Consider the following 19,267-nt stretch of genomic DNA (forward strand, 5'->3'; position numbering starts at 1 on the left):
CCTCTTGAGGTAGGTCACTTAGAACCTCTGCGTCCCGTCCAGGGACCAGACATGAAGTTTCCAGAGGTCTGGACGTGGGTGCCAAAGGGTGCCCTGTCTCTGAGTCAGTAGATCCTTCCTCAGAGGAATCGGCCAAGGAGGGGCTGTCGCGAGGAGCATTAGTTCCGGGAACTAAACTAACTCCTTGTCCTCCCTGACCTTGCACAGCAACTGTGCATGAAGGCTCACTGGGGGAAACGCATACTTGCGAAGGCCCCGCGGCCAGCTGTGTGCCAGTGCGTCCGCGCTGAGTGTTCCCTCGGCAGGGAGAAGAACAACTGGCAGTGAGAGGTTTCTGGAGAGGCAAACAGGTCTACCTGAGCGACTCTTGAGGTACGCCACATAACTGCCGCTGCAGCTGCCATATGCCCCAGGAGCCTCTGAAATTGTTTCAGTGGGACCGCTGTCCTGCTCTTGAATGAATTCAAGCAGTTAAGCACCGACCGCGCACGTTCCTCTGTGAGGCGTGCTGTCTGTTTGACTGAATCCAACTCCATACCGAGAAAAGAGATCTTCTGCGTCGGGGAGAGTTTGCTCTTTTCCCAGTTGACCCGAAGACCCAACAGGCTGAGGTGGGAGAGCACCAAATCCCTTTGTTCGCACAACTGATCCTGAGACTGCTTCGTCGAGGTAGTTGAGAATGCGAATGCTCTGTTCTGTCAGGGGAACAAGGGGTACCTCCTCAACTTAGGTGAAGACATGGGACAGCAGGGACAGCCGGGAGGGCAGGACCTCGTACTGATATGCTCGTCCTTCGGACGCGAACCACAGCAATGGTCTGTGATGCGGAAGGGTCGACACATAAAGTACACGTCCTTCAGGTCGACCGCTGCAAACCAATCTCGGGGACGGATGCACCCGAAGATGCATTACTGCGTCAACATCTTGAACGGTAACCGGTGAAGGGCCCGGTTCAAGACATGCAGGTCCAAGATTGGTCGTAACCCACCGCCTTTCTTGGCTACAATGAAGTAGGAGCTGTAAAACCCCGTCTTCATATCGGCTGGAGGGACCGGCTCTATCGCATCCTTTCGCCAGTAGGACTGCAACCTCCGCCCGCAAAACAGGACCATCGGTCGCCTTCACGTGAGGCGGGGTCTGGGTGTGTGTAACACTGACCTGCGTTCGAGCAGAGGGTGCGTGGGTAGTTCGTTGGTCCCACTGCTGCTCACTGGTGAGAGAGGAGGGTGAGTGTGATACGCACTGGATTGCCCACAACCCCCCGTCCCCTCTGGAGGGGCCGCCCTTGGCACACCGGGGGGACCCTTGTAACCCCCTAGCTGCCCCACCATCGAGGGTGGTGAGGGAGGAACCAGCAGATCGGTTTCCGGCAGTAAAAAAGGTGCCGTCCACGACCTGTTGAGCTCCTCATGCACCTCCGGGAAGAATGGCGCCGAGGCGGGGCCCCGAGAACCAATCGTGCAACCTTGAGGGCTCGGGACACGGTGAAAGTCTTCACTCGAGCCCTACCCCTACGGCGGCCCGGGAAAGCATAGCCATTATTTCTGGATCCAATTCAGGCATTGCTACAGTCCCGGAGGAGAACAGTGCAGCCGAATCTTCCTCTCCAGAAAGCTCTGGCTCACCCTCCGATGCAGCAATCGACATCTGGTTGCTGGGAGGAGCACCAAAGGATATGGCTGGTACGCTCCTTGTAGAGGGCCCAGCACGTTCCATTGGCAGCTCAACTGGCTGCGGAGTGCCAAAGACCGCCCGCGCTACTGCCTGAAGTAGGCCCCCCTCGCTGCTGCCAAGAGGAGAACTAGATCAAGGCAAAGGCAACAGAACTCCGCTCCTTGAGGAAACGGAGCTTGGCCCTCGACTCCGAGATGATCATCTTCCCGCAATGAGAAGATGACTCATCCACAAACACCACCTCAGCGTGCTACATGCCCAGGCACGTGAGGCAGCGATCGTGACCATCACCCAGCGCCAGGTAATGACCGCATCCAGAAACACTTGGGTGATACGTTGTCTATAGCAAGACCCACATCGTCTTTACAAAGATGTAACGTCAAGTTTGCTACGCAACGTCGTCTTTAAAAAGACGCACCCGAAATTGCTCTTTTAGGGGGAAAAGCTCTTTTAGCGTGCTGAGGCGCACAGGGGAGATGATCATCTGCAACACAAACAGGGGGTAGTGCAGCCTGATGTGTGCAACCCACTCGACACGGGAAACCACCACTGCTGAAGCGCTGTACCGCCAACACAAAGAGCTCTCCAAGAGCGCACTGAACTCGTTCAGTCTTCTTCTCTCAGTAGAGTAGTCAGGAGCAGAACGATGTGATCGCTCGGCTCTGAAGCAAAAAGCTGAATATGCGCTGCATCTGCTGCCTACTTATACTCACGCTGTGATCAGCGGCAGCTGGATGCAATAATCGCATGCCAATGTGCATTGGCTCGTTTAGTTTACACTTGAAGTAGATTGGTCTCTCTAAGCGAGATCCCAATTTCGTCTGTCATCCGACGTGACGTCGAGAGTGACCAACTGAAAGGGAACTATTTAAGCAACTATGTGAGGATAATGGCCCTGTGTCTTCATCTAGTGCCAGGAGAATTCTGGAAAGGAACACAATCCGCTGGAATCCCAGCAGCAGACCTGCATTGTATTTGGGCTGTTTTTCAGCAGCAGTGAATTCTGCGGGTGTAAACATAGGCTCATAAAAATATCACATATAGGCCATGGGTACATTTTGTACCACAAACATCACATTTCACTCATACACAAAATGGGGCAGAACTGGTGCTATAGGTTTAGTTTTTTTTCGTGCTTTACATTTTTAAAGCCTTTATTACCTGTAACCATTACACATTTAGAGTTTATATTTGTATCAGGGAATGTGCATTAATTTAAGAGGCAGTCTCAAATCATTACTGTTTACATGTAGTATAAGTTTCAGAATCATCTAATATGCTGTTCATAAAGCTTGCTTTCTCTCAGCATCTTACACGTCTATATGGTGGAAATGAAAAAATGGAAATTACACAATTAATATTTAAGTAATTCCACTCTGGTGAAATTATTATTAGTCAATTACTTTAAAAATATAATAATGTATGTTTCATTTTTATTTATATCAAGAAATTGTCATATTTTAATATTAGGCCTGGGGCATGGGTGAAACAATATACATTCAAAGGCATTTCAAAAGTAGCAAAAATTATGATGAAACCACTAGTTAAAAAAGACCTTCATATAACAACAACAACAAAATGAAAAAAATATTTAATAAATATCAATCCCGTGGAAATAATGTGTTTAAAATATTCTTTGGAATTATTGGACATATCTGATTATGGATTAGTTGGATATTTAATTCATCTCTCAACTATACTGACAAATAATTGGTGTAGAAACAATTTTCATTATTTACTTTAAAGGGGTCATATGATGTTGCTAAAAAGAACATTATTTGGTGTAATGAAATGTGTTTATGTGGTTTAAGGTTAAAAAAACATTATTTTCCACATACTGTACATTATTGTTTCTCCTCTATGCCCCGCCTTTCTGAAACGCGTCGATTTTTACGAAGCTCATCGGTCTGAAAAGCGAGGTGTGCTCTGATTGGCCAGCAATCCAGTGCATTATGATTGGCCGAATACCTCAAGCGTGTGACGGAAATGTTACACCCTACCATACTGTTATGACGCCCTGTCAGGCCGGAGTGATGATTCAAAAACACGAAAACCCATTATAAACGAGGCATTCATTGCATGCAGTGGGGACATAATTATGGATTATAATGACTTATACTGTCTTTTTACGTGTTGTGTTGCATCGCGCCGCGTAAACATAAAAGCATGTCTGCATTTGTGATCGGAGAAATGACAAACAACAAGCCCTACTCTACACTGCCCAAAAAACTCGCTTTAAATATAAAAAACTTACTTACAGTCTTTGAGTCAGAACAGCCGGCATTGTAGTCTACTCTACCAGGAGCAGGAAACAGTCCTCCATAAAATGTGCTGCACACATCTGAATAGTTGGGTTGACGTGTTCTGGAACAGTGTTGTAAATACAACTTAACCACTGATTTCTAGTCGTGTCCATTTTTGGAAAACCAATCAAAGTAGTTTCTTTTTCACAACAAAACACAGCATCACACACGGCGGCCTAGAGTGAGCAGAGGCCGGGGGCTAGCGTGAGGAATGGCCGGAGGAGCAGAGTGAGCAGAGGACACGGCGGCCATCTTCCCAGATAGTGACGTAGACATGTGGGGGTGTGTTAGGGGGGGTGTTAGAACGAGCTGTTTTAGGTAGGCGTGGCTGACTCTTAACTTTTATAAAGAATATCTCTTCGGATTATTTGAGACTTTAGTCTTTGCAACTTTACAGATCTTCTTTATGCACCAAGAGCTTGTAACACTCCAAAGAATTTTGAAAAATTTAAATCGCATCATATGACCCCTTTAATACAAACATCAAAAGCATTTCTGGGTAGTGTAAAATGAAATAATGCGACCCTAGCCAGCAGTCATAATGTTGACTACATGCATATGATCCTCATAAGTTTCCAAGTAAATAAACAACCTGATACAAATAAAGAAACAGCTATTTATTCTCATTTCCTGTAGGCTTGTTTACAGCACTTGTATTTTCACACTAACCACCAGTCTTTAGCAATTGCTTTTTCTTTCACCAGTTTCCCCAATTGATCCCAGAATAGAGCTGAAAAATAACAAGCTCCACTGCTCGGTATAATTGTTCACCGCCATTGCCTGAGGTCAAGTGCATTTCCAAAACTGATTTGCTTTTCAGTTTTTCCTCTCTTGTGGAAGCCGGGGGAAAATCCCTCAGTGAAAGAGGGACACCCGCTCTGATTTCAGCTGCAGTTGGGCCTCTGGGTGACCTCGTGAGGCTGGGACTAAACTGGCTGCTCTTAAAACCACAAAGCCACAGTTGTCTCGCTCAAGCCAATGTTACTGCCTTCTCAGAGTGGCCTCCGATCGCAGGAAAACACAAACACGGTTGGCTGATGTGGCCGGGGCAAATGTGTTTAACCGACTTAAAACGGCCAATGGAAAAAGGATGTGTTGCAGTTTGACTGCTGACTCCAGCACAATGTAAAAGGTCTCTCTCTCTCTCTATCTAAAGCATTAGCTGATCTCACAAATAAACTCTGCCATCAGTTCTGTTTGGATCTCAGTAGCTTGACTGATAAATGGGAACATTACGGCACAACACGACACTCTAAAAACAGAACAAGATTGGATGTCAGGGTACAAGCACATCCATGCTGAAATATCCTCATGTCGATATATTAAGCAAGATGTTCTCCTGAGCCTGTAACCCTTGGAATAGCCAATGTTTCTGGCCAAATCACCTGTTGCTACATCCCAATTCACACGTTCCATTGTAAATAGCATGCAAGACCCAAATCAGAGTACTGTTAAAAAAAAAACGGAAAATGGACTGGTAATTTTCTGCCCGGACATTATCCATTAATTAAAATTAACCCTAAAACACAACGCAATGAAGTGCAAAATTCAAAACACAGGTAAAACACCTGTATATATATTTTACAGTGTATGTGGGTGGAAACAATATGCTTGATAGATTTTGGAAGTATATACACTGATGTTAATGTTTCGGCTTAGTAAGATTTTTTTTTTATGTTTGTGAAAGAAGTTTCTTGTGTTCACCTGCATTTATTTGATCAATAAATATTGGGGGGATATTTGTGATAAATTTTTTTCAGGATACTGTGATGAATACAAAATTCAAAACAACCTATTTATTTGTTTATTACAATGTAAAAGTCTTTACTGCCACTTTAGAACAATTTCATGTGTTCTTGCTGAATAAAAGTTTTAATTATAAAAATGACTGACCCCAAACTTTTGAACGGTAGTGTGTGTGCAAGGTTTCAGTTGATATTACCCACAAACCTATGTGCAATGAATAGTTTGTAATGATGCTTTTTTAAATTTGTAAAGATGTAGAAAAAAAACATACAAGTAAAGCTGAAGTTGCCACATTAGTTTTCACCTTAAAGAACCTAAAAGCAGCAAGAATAAGCTACTGCTCATTAATTTATCTAAAAACTACAGTTAACATGTAAGCACAAGAACCAGGTAACAAAGGGGTTAATCACGTTTTAGTGAGGTTTCATTATATGTCCATATATAAATGGAAATAAAAGTCCCTGAGACAAACAGGCCAGAATATTTTATGACTCCATAAATTTCAGCGGGAAAGATCCTTGCACACTTTCCTATCAAAATGCTTGCTACAGATGCGAAAACGCAGAAAATCGAACCTGATCCAAATTTTTTATGATTGATGTGATTGACACAACGTGAGGTCGTATTTATTTTTGAACGTGCAAAATCAGTGTGCAATGACCTTAGTGTGCAAAGACCTTAACACTTTAGTACACGGACAAAGTCACACTATTAATTGCTTATTAGCATGCCTATTATTAACAACATATTGGCTGTTTATTAGTACCTACTTATAAAGCACATATTCTGCACGACCATATTCTACATCCCTAATCCTACCCAATACCTAAACTTAACAACTACCTTACGATTAATATGCAGCAAATTAGTACTGTATTGAGGCAAAAGTTGTAGTTAATGGTTTGTTAATAACGAGAATTGAACCTTAAAATAAAGTGTGACCATTTCAGCTTATGAAAGAGGAGTGTCACATTTTTCAGTTACCTCAATCTCAGTCTCACCACTTCAACACATTTTCCCTGTGTTTAGAAAAAACTGGACAGAGTAAAGAGAGCATAACACACAACCTTTGTGTCAATCTAGGCTCAAATCTTCCTTTCGCACAGAGAAACAGCTGCTGCTTGTATCAGACTTTTCCTCTCAATCAGGATTACACACTGGCATTCCACAACATGATTGGCCTGAAATTCACTCTTGACATCACCTAAATTGACCAATCAAGTCCTGTATTATATTCCAGTGCCAAGATAACTTTCACTGCATGCAGTGGAATAAACTGAGGTTAAAATGCACTACGCCCATTATGCAATATACTGTACATATATTTCATTTACTGTTACATTTATCACATACCATACAATTATGCAGCAGTGCTATGAATTAATTATAACTAGTTATGGTTAATTATTCATATTTCCCCATGAGCTGATTCGCTACAACTGTAACATTGGCTTTCATGTAGTATATCCAAATGTATGACACTGTAAACTGAATTGAAACTGTAATGACTAAAGATGTTTGAGGTAATCGCAAAAGATGTTAGAGTTACAGTAACCCTGCTCTTTTAATATTTCCCATTACAATATTTAGAGATAATTTCAGAAAGATACTTACAGGAGGAGCACTTTTATGGATAAGTGTCTGCATCAGGTTTCACAAAGCAATTCAACACAAATGGTACAATTACATTTCATTAACCAGTGTTTATTTTCTAAATAATACATATCAGGAAAAATAACATTGATGTACTTACTGTTAATAATGCTTGAGGAGTTCATGAAAATATACAGTACACTAGTCTGCCCTGTGACAAATAATATCACAATATTATATATGAAAACAAACAAATGAACAAACAACAGTGGCAAACTGCTCAGAGATATCAGAGATAATCATGAAAAATGGTACAAATCAATTGGTTATTAAAATCATATTGTGGTAAGTGCCCAAAACAGTGCATTTAGTATGTATACTGAGCAAAGTGGGTTTATTGAGACTAACCAGTGCTTACGGAGACCGTCAGTGTAAGAGGTCAAGCCTTTTAGGGTTGTATTTGGAGATACACCAGGAAGGAACAACAGGTTTGTCATCATGTCTGGTCTTGATTTTATGTCAGTGCAGTCGCAGAAGAATTAGCAAATTTGGAGACCAAACAATGACACAAAATGGAGCAGGGCATCGAAAAGAAACACTCAGGAAAAATATATATCAAATAACATGTAACATATTTGATTTAGATATAAAGGTTTTGAAAAGAACAATAAAACAGCACATAAGATGAATACTCAAAAGACACATAATGGGGTAGATTATCTCTCTTTGCAAAAAAACGTATGATAAATACATCTAAATTTGCTATACTACTCGGATGAAAGTAGCACACCACCAAATTTTTACATCTCAGACTTTGGGAATATGGTTTTGATCATGCAACTGTAATCTTCAGGTTATGGGATTTGAGAAAAGCATGCTGAACTGGCATAATATTGATGTGCAGTCATGTTACTGGTAGCACTGTACAAAACCTACACAGCTGTGTGGAAATACAGAAGCTGTATAAAATGAAAATACTGAAAAAATCCCATGATGTAAAGTGACCTTTAGGCTATTCTTCAAGCAAACACAGCACTAGGGAAATCTGAAAAAGGTTGAAACCTTTAAATCACAAAACTGGATTTACAAAATAGGACACTAATTTGCTGGGGTACAACTTCGTCTGCATGTACGGTAATGAGGACGTGCCTCTTTCTGCGGTGAGGATGAAAATGTAGGGACACGCGTTGGATTATAGAAGGAATCTATACATGAAGCTTTCTATACGTGGCCAAACATCAGCAGCTGAGCCACCACAAGCAGTCTTTCAGTTTCTCTCACCTATTCTACTATTTACACAAAACCACACAAGCCCCACGGCTCCAGACCGGTTCAATGTATCTACTCAGCAATTGGAAACGGAACCTTTCTGACCAATTTCTCCAGAATATACAAACATATGGAATCTAAAACACGGGTGGAAGTCAATATGGCAAAGGAACGCTTTGTACGATTTTCCAAGGGTGACATTTCTATAACATTTTCCTTTTATTTATTACTCATACAAATTGAGTGGCTGGGAAAACAAGTCATTTCTTACGCAAGACCTTTGCTTTCTAACCGGAACAGAGGAACCGACAGAGAAATAAACAGTAAGGGGCACTGGAGACATATAAAAATAACTTAGATGAACTGTGTAAATATAAATAAAAAAGACAACATTCTTAATAAATAATTATATTATTTACAACATTGTATATTGCTAAGAGATTTAAATTACTAAAATACTGAACAAGTAAGCAGCAAACATTACAGGCATGAGGTACAGCAAAAAAAAGATCCTGTTAAGTTTACAGTAGACTGTTTCACCAAACTCCATTTGATTTGATCTTGTTTTTCATGGCTTCAGAAGAAAAAAGTAACATTGCGTTAGAATGCATTCAGCTTTTCTTAACATTTCCAGGAACAAAAAAGGACAGAAAAGGTTGATCACTGTTTGTGTACAACACCCCAGTAAAGAACTGTATGTACTGCAATGCTCAGTAAAGGTCCATTTTCAGTGATGGCTGAAACCGGTCGTGATACTGGTTCATAAGATTGCACATATATTGATATTTGTTCTAGGCACTCTTTCCAAGTGATAATTGAATAAAAGCAGCAGTATTTTAGCATTTTACTATGCAATAATAGCATACAGTTTAATACTAGGAACAAAGACGTCTATAGAGACTAAATATGACATGATCATTACATAGAAAGAAATTACAACAGAGCTGCTTGTGTACTTGAATAAATAAGTCTACTCTGTCATCTCACTGTTGCCATGTCTCTCGCAGGTCAGATTTTTTTCCTTTGGATATCCTTTGATGGTAGCTGTGTTTTTAACATCTGTATTTGTAATCGTACTACACACATCTCGCCGTTTTAACCAAAGGTAGTGAAAAGAGAAGAAAACAACAACACACAGTATAAAGTACTATTCAGTGATTTCATACACTAAACGACTATTTAATTTAACAATTGTGATAACCTGTTTGACCATAGCAGCTTTTTTATGGTAAACTTTTTTCTTTTCTTTCTTTTTTGTTTTTTTTTCTATTTCATCGACAAAACAACTGTACAAAGACAAGTGCAGCAACTGTGGTCAAAGATAAAAATATTGATTGACAGAGATACAGTTGAACAAAACCACCAGATATAAATATACACACAAGGCTCTTCCCTACCTTAAACTCTTCACTTCTGAAAAACGTTAGACATTAATGCCATAGAAATAACCTCTTATCATTGGCTGGGCTGACACAACCTGTTGGGATATCCTGGAAAAGATTCTCCGCCCGGCCCTCCTCCGGGGGAGGGAGTGGTGTGCTTACCATCTCCTGAAGAGCACGTCCCTCCACCTCTGGGTCACCCGTCTCCGGGCCTCTTGCTCTCTCGCTTGCCACTAGGTTTGGCGGGAGCCTGGACAGGAGGGGCGGCTGCCCTGCGACCGGCTCCACGGCACACACCCTCGTGCAAGTACCCACATCTTTAAAAATCTAATTGCCAAAGCAACAATTCTCATTTTCATCAAGTTTAACTGAAATAAAACTGAAACAAATGAATAAAAACTATACAAACTATACAGAAAATGATATGAAAATAAAAATATACAAATTAAAACTAATAACTAAAAACTAAAAACTATTATAGTACATCAATGATAATAAAAACGCTGCAAAGAAAAAAGGAGCTCATTTAAAAGACATTATAATTATTCATCACTATGAGTGATGAATATTCAGCACAATATTAGAGAATTTTTTTATTTTTTTTGCAAAAACTTACATATTGTTATTGTACCAAAGCCAAAATGAGTGATTAAAATAATAACATTCATTATTATTTTATGAAATTATAGATTTTACACTATTTGTTACTTCCAAAATGGAAATATTAAGCTAGAATTATATTAAGTCCAACTATCTGTAGCAAACAGTGCAGGATGAGTTATCCACTCAAGGTATTAAGAGTATGAATTTGACCAGCTATCATTAATACGCTGTTTGCTTCCAAATAAACGACTTCTAAACTGACGTTAGGTGACGCCAATGCAAGCAAACTTACTTTTAATGTTCAGTTCATGCCCCTGAGACCATGACATCTGGATAGTATAAATATCAGCATTTCACGAGAGTCAGACAAACTGTGACATAAGCTTGAAAGAAGTGAAGTTGAGAAGTCTGCAGGAAGCTTTTGACAGTAAGCTGAGCTGTCAGTGCTCTTTTCCTTCAGCAAACCTTGCAACCGCTGAATGTTCTCACAACATCTGACCTTTTCTGTGTTGATGTCATTGGGACAGTGGTAGAGGAACTGAGATTCCTCCAGTAGCCTCCGTATTAAATAAAAGAAGATTTGAACAATTGCCTACAACAATGTAATGAAGCTCTTTCAAAAATAACTTGATATTGTTTGTTTTTGTCACGTAAAAAGAAGTTTAGTGGTTTTCGACTGGTTTTGCTTCAAAACTCAAATTTTACAAGGAACATCAAGTGCCAGCCCAACACAGTTTGAGACACAAAAGGAAACAGAAAATGTCCTCTAAAATATACTCATATACAGCTGCACATTGTCTTTATACTGTAGTTTGACTGCTTGGTTTGTAAATGTCTCTTGAAATTTGACTATAGCCTATAATTCAATGCACAAACAAAGCATTTTAGCATTCCTAAAACTGACCTACTACAATTTTCCCAAAATCCCATTTCCATACAACTCCTCTGTGCTTTTTACACAATGTAAGGTAATGTAGTTTCATATATAGGGTGCAATTCCACGTTTCATAAGCTAAGGATTTATATTGGGGCACATTTTAGATCTGCGTTCAACAGAAATCTGGAGGCCTTTGGTAGAAAATTGTTTAGCGGCACCACTAAACATCAACTGGAAGCAAATTTAGTTCTCCCGTCATGACCTCACCTCTAAAATGGAAGACCTCATCATTACAAGGCATGGATTCAAATTCTGGTCATCCTCAAGTCCAACAAACTAATAGGATGCTTTGTGTCAATGTTGCTTTTCTGTCTGCTTGTAGCACGTCAGAGGCCCCGGTTAGTTTTTCCTAATTGCTCTGTGGGGCTTGTGAGGGCAGTTATTCGCTATTGATGGTGCATTTGGGAGGAAGAGACCTTGGCTGACAAGTGCTCTGACAAATACAAGCAAAGTATACTGTGAGTTATTGGAACACTAAATTGAAGAACACACAGTCCTTCTAAAGAAACAATGAAAACAGCCCACCAAAGATCCCAAAGACCACTGAAAACGACACAGCGATCCAGTGGAAGCCACCTAATTTTGTGTTTACTAAATCCAATACACCAACCAAATCAAATGGGGAAGGAATCGAAACATCGTTTCAGTGCTGTCTGTTATAACCTGATATGACCCTGACCTACAGTAAGTGTCCTCTTTTAGGTCATTGTGGAAGATGATATCTTTGCGGCTCCCACACATAATAAAATCAAAATACAGGTATCTGCCCAAGAAGAAACAAGTCATAAGAATATGACAACTTTAGCACACAATAAACATGCCATAAACAAGCATATGTCTGTTGGGAGGTTCAGATGTTATCTCTAAAAATGCTACTGACAAGTCATTCCTTGGCAACTATAACTAACTTGTTAGTAAGCCTAACTTGGCTCTTTCCTAACGTACACAACTGTAATTGTTTTAAAATGTTTTTTGATAGAAGTCTCATCTTCACCAAGGCTGCATTTATTTGATCAAAAATACTGTAAGAATAGTAATATTGTGAAATTTAATACATTTTAACATAATTGAAAACATAATTTATTCCTATGATAGAAATGCTGAATTTCCAACAGCCATATTCTCCAGTCTTCAGTGTCACACGATCCTTCAGAAATCAAAGTAAAAAAACCAGCATTTATTTGATATAGAAATCCTTTGTAATATGTGACCCTGGACCACAAAAGCAGTCATAAGGGTAAATTTTTCGAAATTGAGATTTATACATCATCTGAACGCTGAATAAATAAGCTTTCGTATATTTGATATATTTGTTTGGATAGGACAATATTTGTCCGAGATACAACTATTTGAAAATCTGGAATCTGAGGGTGCAAAAAAAATCAAAATATTGAGAAAATCACCTTTAAAGTTGTCCAAATGAAGTTCTTAGCAATGCATATTACTTATCATAAATTAAGTTTTAATATATTTAAAGCAGGAAATTTACAAAATATCTTCATGGAACATGATCTTTACTTAATATCCTAATGATTTTTGGCATAAAAGAAAAATCAATCAGTTTGACCCATACAATGTATTTTTGGCTATTGCTACAAATATACCCCAGCGACTTAAGACTGGTTTTGTGCTCCAGGGTAACATATCATAAAAGTATTTTTTCTGTCACTTTTGATCAACTTAATGCATCGTTGCTGAATTTTATCTGTATTAAAATCATACTGGTTGTTTGGGTAGTTTTACCCGCTAAATCAATCAAATTCATTTGAGCGCTCAAATAATAAATAAACATAATAAATAAAATAAACAAATAAAATAAAATAAAATTGAAAGAATGAATGAATGAATGAAAAAACACCTCCTGAAGCCTGCTTGTGGTTTAGTTACTTTTTATGATGTCCCTTTTTAATCCCTTGCTATACATTATGAACACTTAAAGAATTGGGATCACTTGCAGATGAGATGGTACCTTTTCTGGTTCATTTGAAGTGAAAGCATCATTTAGCACAATTTTACAGAAACTATACCCATTACTGTTTTGCTTTTTAAATCTTAAATTGGTGCTAATTAACTATGTGTCACCCTCATTGCCAAATTAAGAATATCAGTGCAAACTTACTAGTTATTATTAGTTTTTTCAAGGGAAACGTCAACATGTTTTCATTTATGTAACGCTCAAGATCATTGTAGTGTGGATAGTAATTAGTTCACAGTGCCGTATTGAATGTATTGTAGAAATGTTAGGAACAGTTCTGTTTACTTAGAGTAATCACTTTCAAATGAGTCCTTTCTCTTTTCAGTTAACTGTGAGATGTGTTTGCCTCAATTCTGATTTGAAATCGCTACAGTTTAAACTTAAAAAAAAAAGTTTTAATACGGTTTCTTTAAAAAAGTCAGATAAAAATGCTTGCAATGTCACAAATCATTCCTGTACACATAAAAAATAATAATTTGTACCATTTCAATAGTACATATTACTGAAAATCACGCTCTTCACAGAAATATCTAAAAAGCTTGTCTGAGGTCGAGAACGCAGCCAAGAGAGGTGGAGCTCAGCACAGGGTCAACTGTGGACGCAATAGCCATTACATAATGAAAGCATTTACATTATTACTCCCTAGAACTCCTTAAAATGACATGACAAAGATGAAAATTAAGCATTTATTGGCTTCTCTAAATACAAAAATTACACTGGGCAGACGCACTTACCCTGTGGCGAAGCAATTTACTCAATTATTTGCTTTTGGCAGCAACCTTTCAGAATTCCTACAAGAATACTGTCAAATTTCTTTTGTTCTAAACTTACAAAGAAAGTCAAACTCCTTGTTTACAGCCACTTATTAGCACAATTCAGGCCTGATAATGAATCGGTCAGCAGCTCAGCTTCTGAGAGGAGGAGGATGTGCAGTTAGTTTTATTATTTGCTTGGGTAATCCTCTGGCGTGACAAAGCAAACGGCCCCCTGAGTTTACACGTTTCTATATGATTTACAGCCGTATTTAAATGTTAAGAGTCCAGCTCCAACTGCCGTTTCTAGACCTTTCACAACAAGTTGTGTACTCTGCCGGGAAATGCGTCATCACACATGCCAACTTTTTTTGTTTTGGCACCACGCGTGGGTAGAGCGATCCAGTGTGCTTCCAGAGTTCGCTGTTGCAACTTTGGAGAAGTTACTTCATTCTTTGTCTGTCAAAAGAGAAGTTCACTTTCTCTGGCAGCCAGGAAAACTTGCTCAAGGAAAAAGCAAGGGAGGATCAAGTGAGAGGATGACAAGTCCACTGGAAAAAGAACAGTACACAAGCGTGCAGAAAAAGCCTTTCTAGGGCTATTTACCACCCTCGGGATTAAACTCACGGATCTTTCTCTTTGTTGGAAAGTGAGGTGAACGTCCATATGGAAATGCTATATGCAACCGTTTGTTGCCATGGCTTTGGAAAAACACCCAAACATACATGTGCGTGCTTCATCTACAGTGTCTACAATGCATTGTGGGTAGGGTTCAGAGAGTTTTCCCCACTTCTGTGGGTGTCCTCTCCAAGGAGATAATTATTACAATGTAAGACGTATTACCCTGTCTGAATCTGTAGTAACAATGCAGATTATGCAGCTTTTTACTCTGCTTATTTACCAGTTATTGAAGCGTAATCGACTAATTAAACGTCTAAAGAATAAAAAACATACCTTTTTGGTTTTAACAGTAGAATGGCAGCAGTCTCCACCATCGTAGTTGCAGAACGCTCGGTTGTTGATGGCGTCACAGTAATTATCACCCATAAACGGCTGGTGAAAAACAGATAAAATGGCTCTGTAATATGAAATTACTGAATATATAAACACACAAACAACATCAGCAATATAACGCAATAGAAATGAACTCTTCTTGTGGTTCTTCTTGCGGTTCATTGTCAAATAATAATGAGTTCCCCCATAAACTCCATCAATACATTCATGTAAAACGAGAAAGCAAGAAATAAAGAGACAGCCACTCACACTTGCATGCATCCACAACTGTGTAAAAATAGACACACAGGCTTGAGTCTGTTGCAATTATGTTGCCCTGGAAAAATTGAGTTAGTATTCCCGGGCTTGTGGATGGTGGAGGCCGCTTTTAATGGGGAAACCAAAGCCCTATTAAACTTATATGTGTCTCCCTTGGGAGTTACAACACATTTCCATCTTGACAGGCACAAAAGGTTGCCCAACACACCTGTGACCTTTTCCAGTTTGAAATCATCTCTCTGGCCCGACCCAAAAGCTTTCAGAGGGCTGCTAATTACCACCCAATGAAACTGGGTCAGGATGAGCTGGGTTCAAAAGTCTGCAGCTCTGGCCCGAATAAAAAATGGACTGGTCATCTTTCTGCCACAGCAAGACTTGTTATAAATGAGAGAGAGGTGCAGATTAATCGCACTTTCAGAACAGCAGCGCAGAAGAGTCACATGTGCTTTGAAGAAATTATGCTTCTTCAAAGAGCAATATACAGTACATGTCAAAATGTCAGTTCAGTCTTTGCAGTGGCAAATGATTTTTCAACAGCTCTTTCTGCAAGAAGGCACAGTAGCTGTTTTTTTATTCTCATTCGGTGATTTGAGGAAGTTGGGAACATGATACCCTCTAAATGAGGTTTCCAGGTTCGTCTATAACGCAAAAAGAAAACAAACCGCCCTTAAAAACAAAGGTGGTAACAAATCCCACTTGTCTGCTGTTGTTGGCCCTGTTAAACCTGACTCAGATTAGGCTAGACTGGCCCGAAGAGCAAAAGGAGAGGAAGACACTAAGCACAGCATGTTTATTTATGTATTAGACTTCAAAGAGCGTGAGAAGATGGCAGAAACAACTGTTCAAGGTCAGGCTACAGAGAACAGACCTCCATGACTGCATAGAGCTTAAAGCTATGGCTGGGAGATTACCTTGAAACAACTATCAGCGGAATAATGTTGTTATCATGCAAACATACAGTGAGAGTTCAGATATGGTGAACAGAAAATTAACTGAATCATTTCAAATTATTTAAAACAAAAAAAAAATAAAATGAAGTTAAATAATAGATGAATATGAATGAAATAATAAAAATTAATAAAAGAAATGATTTTCAAAACATAAATAGCAGAAAAATAAATGAATAAAAATTACTATAATAAAAATGTTTTTATTTAAAGTAAATGAACAATAAAATGTAATTATATATATAAAAAAGAATATATATATATATATATATATATATATATATACAGTATATATACACATACACACACACACACACACACACACACACATACATATATATATATATATATATATATATAAATGAGTAAAAATATGTGAGGTAGGGCTTACCTCGCATCCCTTAATACAGTGGAGGGCCTCTGGGTTAGGATACCACTTTAGTCCCATGGTGCACACAATATTCTGTGTGAGAGAAAATTACAGATGAACAAAGTTAAAATTCAAAGTTAACAATGTTTAATGGTTTCAGACAATACAGTTCCATTAGAGTGAATTAACAAAACAAATAGCAGCCACTGTAAGGGTTTTTCAACAACACTGTAAAAAATATTTTAGTTAAAATAAAACAGATTCTTGGAGTATGTCTTACAAGAAAATACTACTTCAGTCTTTCCACTTCAAAATTTCATGTTTAATTCTATGTGGTGCTTGCCATTGATTTGCAATTAATTGTGAAATGTACTTATTTAAGAGGGAAATTGATTCTACACCATTTTCATTCAGTTAAATTGACAAGAAAATGTATGTGAAGCTCGTCTAAACAAAACTCAATAAATGGTTAGTTGCTATACAGTTGTAGAGGTGTTCTGAGCATTTTTAGCATGTTTCTATGGTGTTCTGTGTGGTTGCTTACATGTCAGACCTCAAAGTCTCTGTAATATTCTGATTTCTACAAGTAAGTTTAAGGGATTTATTTGAACCCTTTTATTATCCAGCAAACCAAAATTTGGAGTTTGTTTACCTAAAAAAAAAAAACAAAACCTTAGCCTCCCTCAAAAAGACTCATGATTTGAGGTATCACGGTGCAGGACGAGTTACACGCTGAGCACACAGGGTCAGGGGTTTGTTCAAATCCTTAGCAAGAATCGCTAATAAGCCTTCAGGCTGGCAGGGATTTCAGTTTGAATGTGGAGAACCTTTGCTCTGTTTGTTGACAGATTTCTTTGACTAACACACAGAACACAAACAAATCAAATCCTCTATGAGCCCAGTGTTCCGGTGGTGATGCTTAAATCAGCTAGGAATCAATGAAAGAGCTCGGCTTGAAGGATTACAGTCTTAAGAGCTTGGCTAAGTAGGGGACTCATTAAACTCCAGGAGTGCTACCCAGCTCCCACCCCTGCTGAGGAGAGTAAAAGGGGGGGCGGCGGACCTCGGTGGCTCGGCCTCCTGGGTTAGCACAGGTAGAGAGGATGTTTGGAGAGGTGAAATGACGCGGTCTGGGGGAACTCCAAATGCAATGAGGAATGGAAAGGCTGAGCATAAACAGAACATTTCCAAGAAAGCAGGCCTTTGCCCTGCTGGCCAACTGTGGCCATCCACACACATACACACACGCTTAGTATTCAGTGTCACACCAAGGACCCAAGCGGCTTCAAGGCCTAATTTAAACCGTGTGCTCCTGAACTTGTGCTTGTTTTTATAGTTTCTCCGCAGGCCTGAGCTGCACGAGTGCTACCTGCCTTCTATTAAATAGACTTTTATACTATCTGTATCAGAGACTGTTTCAAGGCAGGCTTTCATATTTTCCGTCCTATACGGTCAAGACACGACATTTCCTGTTGGCTTCCAGGCTTGTACGCACCACACGTCGGCTGATTTATGGAAAACCAGATGCATACAGACAGCAGGATGTTTTCTTCCAAGTCTCGCCATTTGAATGCTATCAATAAAATTGACAGAAATAAACGGCGCTCCAACAAATTCCATGAAGAAACTCCAAGGACCATGTTGGGTCAATCCCCTTGCAAGGCTGATTTATCCTGGAGAAATCCTATGATATGGAGAATTAGGCCTGGAGGAAACTATAGCAGCGCTCTCGGATGCGGGCGGTAAATTTGTTTGTGCTTCCTAAAGCTCCACTGCAGCTTTAACAATCAAGTAAAGAACCACATGGCACAGACCAAAACGAAAAAGCATGAAAGGCACCACCACACCAAAGGACGTCCACAATAGTACAGAGGAGGAAATGCAAATATGGAATGAATAATCCAGACAACCTCATAACCACTGGCGGGCATGACGTCACCCAAAAATGTCATTCAGTAGTCCATATATAAATGAATGACACAGTGAATGCGGAAATGGATATTCCTTGAGACCTGTCTGGCCTCTGTGACCCTAGTCGCAGCTATTGATATACTGTCGTATGAAATCACTAGTTTCCACAAAGATACAGAAGAATAAGCCACACTTTTGACTCTTTCCATGAGTTTTAAAGAGTCACAGGCTGTTTTGTGGTTGGCATCTGTCAGCAGGACACAAAGCAAAGACCTTACTGTTGAGATAAAATCACTTGTTTCTCATCTTGCAGACTCAAAGGACTGTGAAAGTAAGTGCTGGTGAGAGAAAAGACATTCAAATGCTACAACCCATCTGGAATATGACAATGGTTTAAACAGTCACCATGTTGTCATGGCAAAGGTTTAGCATTCTTTGGTCATCCCTGACCACAGTTTTGAGGTGAGGAGAATAACATTCGGTTTGCCTGTTCATCATACACATTGTTTCTGAAGTATTCCCGTTCTAGTCTG

General features: G+C 39.5%; 1 protein-coding gene across 1 annotated transcript in view; it reads right to left on the reverse strand.

Moving 5' to 3' along the window:
• The window catches only part of LOC107595518 (pappalysin-1-like), a 93,705-nt gene that overhangs the window by 3,281 nt on the left and 71,157 nt on the right, over window positions 1-19,267 (reverse strand). The window contains exons 20-21 of the mRNA XM_016285941.1: window positions 16,845-16,916; window positions 15,189-15,287 (exon numbers count right to left, since the gene is read on the reverse strand). Of these exons, the coding sequence (XP_016141427.1) occupies window positions 15,189-15,287; window positions 16,845-16,916 (171 nt within the window). The remainder of the gene's footprint in view (window positions 1-15,188; window positions 15,288-16,844; window positions 16,917-19,267) is intronic.

Source organism: Sinocyclocheilus grahami, unplaced genomic scaffold (genome assembly GCF_001515645.1).
Source record: "Sinocyclocheilus grahami isolate Dianchi unplaced genomic scaffold, SAMN03320097.WGS_v1.1 scaffold203.1, whole genome shotgun sequence".
Classification (NCBI taxonomy): domain Eukaryota; kingdom Metazoa; phylum Chordata; class Actinopteri; order Cypriniformes; family Cyprinidae; genus Sinocyclocheilus; species Sinocyclocheilus grahami.